Genomic DNA, 6739 nt, shown 5'->3' on the forward strand with positions numbered 1-6739 from the left:
ACATATAGACACACATATATATATATATAGACATATAGACACACACTTTTTTTTTTTAAATACTTTGTTGAAAATCCTTTGCAGGCAATGACTGCTTGAAGTCTGGAATGCATGGACATCATCAAACGCTGGATTTCCTCTTTTTGGGCAGCACAGTGGCGTGGTGGTTAGCGCTTCTGCCTTGCAGCACTACAGTCCCCAGTTCGTATCCCGGCCAGGTCACTAGCTGCAAGGAGATTTGCATGTTCTCCCTGTGCATGCGTGGGTTTCCTCCGGGTACTCTGGTTTCCTCCCACACTCCAAAGACATGCTGGTAGGTTAATTAGCTCCTCTCTAAGTTGGCCCTATACATGTGAGATAGGGACCTTAGATTGTAAGCTCCTTGAGGGTAGAGACTGATGTGAATGTGCAACTATGTAAAGTGCTGCGTAAATTGTTGGCGCTATATAAAAACCTGTAATAAATAAATTGTGATGCTTTCCAGGCCTTTACTGCAGCTGTCTTCAGTTGTTGTTTGTTCATGAGTCTTTTTGCCTTAGGTTTTGTCTTCAGGTTGAGATCAGGTGACTGACTGGGCCATTGCAGAATATTCCACTTGTTTGCCTTAAAAAAAACTCCTGGGTTGCTTCCGCACTATGTTTTGGGACATTGTCCATCTGTAAAGTGAAGTGCCGTCCAATCAACTTCACTGATGTGGCTAAATCTGAGCAGACAATATATCCCTATACACAGAAAAATTAATCCGACTGCTTATGTCACATCATCAATAAACACTAGTGTCCCAATGCAATTGGAAGCCATGCATGTCCATGCCATCACACTGCCTCCACTGTGTTTTAAAGATGATGTGGTATGCTTCAGATCATGAGCCGTTCCAAGCCTTCCCCATACTTTTTTTTTCAAATCATTCTGGTACAGGTTGATCTTAGTTTCACCTGTCCAAAGAATGCTGTTCCAGAACCGGGCTGTTTTTTTTAAATATATTTCCGGCAAAGTCTAATCTGGCCTTTCTATTCTATGAATGGTTTGCACCTTGTGGTGAACCCTCTGTATTTGCTCTTGTTAAGTCTTCTCTTTATGGTAGACTTGGATAATGATATGCCTACCTCCTGGAGAGTGTTCTTCACTTGGCTGGATGTTGTGAAGGGGTTTTTGTTTTTTTTACCATGGAAAGGATCCTATGATCATCCACCACTGTTGTTTTCTGTGGACGTCCAGGCCTTTTTGTCATGAAGAGCTCACCAGTGTGTTCTTTTTTTCTCAGAATATACCAAACTGTTAATTTGGCCACTCCTAATACTCTTGCTTTCTCTCTGATGGATTTCTTTTTTTTTGCAGCCGAAGGATGTGCCGTTTCACTTGCATTGAGAGCTCCTCTGAACGCATGTTGTGGGTTCACAGCAACAGTTTCCAAATGTGAATGCCACACCAGGAATTAACTCCAGACCTTTTACCTGCTTAATAGATTCTAAAATAATGAAGGAATAGCCCACACTTGTCCATAAAACAGCTTTTGAATCAAAGAGCTGTAATTCCTAAAAGTGGAGTGTGCGTGCCCCGGCTTCCTCCGGTGCTGCGGGCCCCGACCGCCTTCAGTCACCTGTACGGCCGTCACCCAGGTAAGGTTCGCGGGCCCCTGAGGCTGGGCGGGCCCCTTACTTGAGTGTCGGCCGTACCCCCCTGACGGCGGCCCTGGTCCTATTTAAAGAAATACTTTGGTTGACCAGTCATGTGATTTCAGCTGCAAAGGTTTAGGGAAGTGGTGTTCAGGCAGAGCCAGTCAATCAATGGCTTGCCTCAAGTTTAATCCCCCCTATAACTCACATCACCTGACGAGGCATAGTGGGAGCTTGGAGCAGCATCTTTACCCCTATAAATATAAAAGGGACAGTATGCTTAGGATGACCGAGGTTATTTAAGGTATGGTTCATGTTAACATTAGCCAGTTTTTTTTTAAAATAAAGAATTACCTTCTTGACTTTTGCAGTGAACAATTGCTACACCTGTAAAGACACTGTGTTCTTTGCCACTCAACCTTAAAAAAAAATGGAAAAATAACTATCACTGGTTCTTTTATCATATCCTTCTAGCCAGACAAAAGATTTTTAGGAACACAATTTCAGTTTAAATATTTGCATATATGTCACCAACTTGAGACACGAAAATTTACAATACACTCTTATTCAGAAATCACAATTGAACTCAGCCATTTACTAGAAGAGTTGCTAACCTTGATAACATATTATACGCGTCTTGTTTGTCAAGAGGCTTTTCAAGGATCGCATCTTCTAGTGTCTGTAGAAAAAGCAGCATGTCAATATAATGAAGCGCAAATACATTTATAACATGTACATGTCAGGGTTGGTTCACGCTTTTGCATGTCTGGCACAGTTAAATTCATGGGGAACTGCACATAATAAGATCTGTGCCCAATATACTTAATCCTAATAGTTTTCATCAGAGTTTTTGAAAAGTCCTAAAAACAGCAGTTTCACCACATTTGGCACAGCAAAAGATGTCCGGAAAAACATATGAAAGGCATGTGAAATACACCAGCTACAGTATGCTTCCAGACTATGCTATCCTAAGAACATGCTGTTTTTCTTCTTTTATACCTATGTACATGCAGTAATTTGTGCTACTCAATGAATTTATGTGCTTGTTCAAACTTTAAATGTTTTTTTTTTCTGTTTGTTCATTCATTAATGTGGAATTAAACTAACAAAAAAAAAAAGGACCCCAAGGAGCTTTTATCACCAATGCGCTAGTATACGCAGCATATTAGCACATTATGGCAGATTAACCGACCTAAGCAACCCGTTCTTCCGGTCTTACTGTTGGAATTCTTCGGCCACTTGATTGGCCGGTGCCACATGACATAATTCCTGTACACGAGCATGGGAATTGCAGAAAAAAAGTGCTGACACAAGTGCTGAGAACTTTTTGAAAATGAGACTATACTTCCGCCCGTCAGCAATTTGAGGCAATCCCTTAGGAAAGAGAATGTTCCCTGGTGCAGACTAGTTTAAAAATGCACACAACTGCATGATATACAGTGTTTTGTGCATTTACAATTCATACCAATGGGCCTGCTTAAAGTGTTGCTGTACCTTTAAATTCATTTAGCCCAAATCCAACCGCCCTAAGGTATACAGCTCTAACCCCCCTCTCCTCAGTAGCTACTTACCTATAGTATTTAAGCTTGGGGAAATGGAAGGGTGGATTTAGGCAGTCAGTAGCAGACAGGAGCTTTAAACGGACTTCGGCTTTTTACCATAAATGATTTCACACTTCTAGCCTGTGGAAAGTGCGCCCCCCCCCCCCATGCCATGTATCCCAGGCTCTGCTGCACATTCTGAGTGCCTGGTACGTCCATGGCAGATGTCAGCAGGGAGAGCAAAGGACGATCAGCGAGCATCCTAAATGTTCCTGATGTGAATGAAGCCAGGGCTTTTTGTTACTTCCAGTTCTTTCCCAGCTTGATTAGCTTGACTGTCCCCTCAACCTCCTCAGGGCTGGAGCTATTTTTTAATTCTTCACAACCCCCAAATTATACATTTTCTGAAAGCAGAGGCCCTGTAGAGTAAAAAAAAAATGATAGCAGCATATTTTGAGTACCACAATATTTCACCATTGCACAGGTGTGTGCATTTTTGAGGCTTGAGATGTTTTGTATTTATTTACTCGATGTGACCACATCTTTTCTATTGGGTGTTATATTGTGTTTGTGTGCACTAAAATTTATTTTAGTGTAATCGTATTGTGCAGAAGTGGTTTCAAGAACATGAGGGAGAATTTACCTTGCTTAGGTGGCCCCCACAATCACCAGATCTCAATCCAATTGAGCATTTGTGGGACGAAGTTGAAAGAGCCATCACCACTTCCTCTTTCTGTAGGTGCCCCCCCAAGAGCTACACCTCCTTCCTTGGTCAGTTGATAACCTTGTATGGCTCCCAATACCATCTCTATTGTGATGACACACACTCCGCAACCCATCACTTCAGTCTCCTTGAGCATCACTAACCTATTAGCTGACATTAGTATGGATGTCACACCAATCCTTACCACTCAGTCTTTAAAAAACTGTGTTCATGATATTTCCTACCCTCATTTTTTTTTACACAAATAGAGCTTTCTTTTGGTGCTATTTGATCACCGCTGTTTTTTTATTTATTTTATTTTTTTATATGAATGAAGAAAGACCAAATATTGTGGGGAAAAAATGATATTTTCTACTTCTTGGTGTAAAAAATATCAAATAAAATCATATATTTCTTCCTAAAGTTAGGCAAGATTTATTCTGCTAAATGTTTTGGGTTAAAAAAATCGCAATAAGTATATACTAAGCGGTTTGTGTAAATTGGTAGGTACCAATTATAAGTCTTTTTAAAACATGGTTTTTATCCATATGCAGGGGCGTCCCGAGACCAGGTGTCGCCCGGAGCAGAGACCGGGTGACACCCCGCGGTGACATCATCGCGCATGCATGTGACGTCATCGCACACGCGCTGTCATTTAATTGACGCCTGCCGGCGGCCATCTTGGTGATGGACGCCAGCAGAGAGAGGAGGGGATGTTCACCCGGCGGGATGAGGTATGCCGCCAGGTCCCCTCCTCTCTCCTGACACTGTCGGGCTCCCCGTCTATGACCTAGTGCCGACCTTTTAGAGGGGGTGACACCAAAATGACTGTCAGTCATTTTGTAGTCACCCCTCCAATGGTGTCACCTGGGTGTGGGCCGCACCCCCCTTGTGACGCCACTGTCCATATGGTGTCAAACAACAAAATCGGTATTGCTCAGGGTAAAGGATTGGTTTAGGAATGATATGGCTGGTATATTTTTCAAACCTTGGTGTGTCTGCTAGATAAAGTCTTATAATTTGAGGAAGCTGAACCCCCCCAGGAAAAAAAATTATCTACGGCCCTGCAATTAGGTAAATTTCCCTTACATCCTCTGTGGTGACCAGCATAGAAAGTAAAGGGAAATATCCCAAATAAATATTCAGACGCAATAAAAACACGACAAAGGTTCAGAACCTTACCACTTGACAAAATTATTTGACTAAATATAATATACATCAGTAACCTCCTATTGACTGCACCAATGAGAAAAAAAATGCTATTTTTAATTACATTGCTAACTTACCACAATAGTATCTGCTCCAATGACAATATCTGGGGTTTTAAGGTGCTTCTAAAAATAAATTTAAAAAAACAAAACAAATTTTAATGACAGCAAAATATTCATCCTAACAAAAAAAAAAAAAATGGTATGTCTAGTGGTTAAAACAGCAATTTATCGCTATCTGCCTTTTTTTGGGACAAGCAGGTTCACGTTATTCCAGTTAATAGTACAGAATAGGAAGTATGTGAAACAAAAATCATTTAAAAGTTATACACAGTTATACAAAGTTATATTTTAAAAGTTAACAAAGACACAATTTTAGTTAGCTATATTTTACAGGGCATTTATAGTGCGTTATTACATTTTCATAACTTATGTTGAGAACTAAACTTGAATTGTTATACCGATTTAGTCAGGTAAATATGAAATATTGCATATTCAAATTTTAATACATTGCAGGCAGGTAGTAATGAATATATATTCTGTGCTTTGCAAAGTTTCTAGCTGAAGGTGCCTGCAAACAGTAGGCAATAGCTGGCCGATCATGCACAATTTAAATAAATGAACTTTCTCATGAATGATTGTTATACAAACAAGCATGTCCACATAGGGGAAGTAAGCATGTCTGTTCCCTTTGAGAAGAGGGCACTAAAAAAAAGAAAAAGAAACAGCAGTGTCTCAAAAGGGAAAATTCATTCTGGCTGAACAACTATTCATTAGGTAAGGTAGGTCAGGGGGGGACTGAGAAGAGTCTACAGACATATATTTCTTTTAGTTCCATTTAAGGAATTTTCCCCTATGCTTATAAGCACTTTTATAGCTGTTGTGTTGTAAATAAACCTAAAGAAAGCACAATAAAAAAACCAAAAAAAAACAAAAAAAAAAAAAAAAAAAAGACACCTTTTCCCCCTCTAAGGGAACTATTGCAACAATACAGCCTGGCAGAGCCCCAGTGGTAACGGCCTTGTCATGAAGGAACCCCGTCATTTATGTTAATTTGTAAAATATGACTTTTGTTTTACAAAATAAACACATTGTTTTATTAAAAACATGAATAAATACATTAACCCTTTCGCTGCCAAGGACGTACGGCATACGGAGCTACAAAAGTGCTTCCAGCTGGCCAGCTCAGTATGCCGTACGGACCTGGCATTTACAGTTCTACTATAAGCTGATGGTCCCCAGGGAGGGATGAGAGACTCCATGAATCCCCGCTGCTGTCCCCCGCTTGTAGGGTCTGTGGCAGCGGGGATCCGTAAAAAAAATCACCGGCGGGAGGGTCGGGGAAGCAAGCGGCGGCTGGCCTCAATTCAGGATGGCCGAGCGGCATAGTGATCGGAGCTGCTGTCATCCTGTCAGTTTCAGGATGACAGCGGCTCTGTAGCGTGGCCGAGCGGGGGATCGTTAAATATCATTGATATTTAACGATCCCTCTGTGCAGAGCAAACACCGGAGTGATCGTCTGATCACTCCGGTGTTTGTAAATAACTGGGGACACATAGTACTATGTGTCCCCAGTTATGAATGAACAGGCTGCGATCTACATCACAGCCTGTTCATTCAAGAATTTATGAATGGGGACTAGCACTCACTACAGAGGCTCCTCCCCATTCA

At 41.2% G+C, this 6739-nt stretch overlaps 1 protein-coding gene across 1 annotated transcript in view; it reads right to left on the minus strand.

The window, feature by feature from the left end:
* Positions 1 to 6739, minus strand: part of ASMTL (acetylserotonin O-methyltransferase-like) — a 54155-nt gene that overhangs the window by 32384 nt on the left and 15032 nt on the right. The window contains exons 4-7 of the mRNA XM_018561249.1: positions 5147 to 5194; positions 2231 to 2295; positions 1971 to 2035; positions 1825 to 1870 (exon numbers count right to left, since the gene is read on the minus strand). Of these exons, the coding sequence (XP_018416751.1) occupies positions 1825 to 1870; positions 1971 to 2035; positions 2231 to 2295; positions 5147 to 5194 (224 nt within the window). The remainder of the gene's footprint in view (positions 1 to 1824; positions 1871 to 1970; positions 2036 to 2230; positions 2296 to 5146; positions 5195 to 6739) is intronic.

This window comes from Nanorana parkeri, unplaced genomic scaffold, assembly GCF_000935625.1.
Source record: "Nanorana parkeri isolate BGI_ZX_2015 unplaced genomic scaffold, ASM93562v1 scaffold510, whole genome shotgun sequence".
Taxonomy (NCBI): domain Eukaryota; kingdom Metazoa; phylum Chordata; class Amphibia; order Anura; family Dicroglossidae; genus Nanorana; species Nanorana parkeri.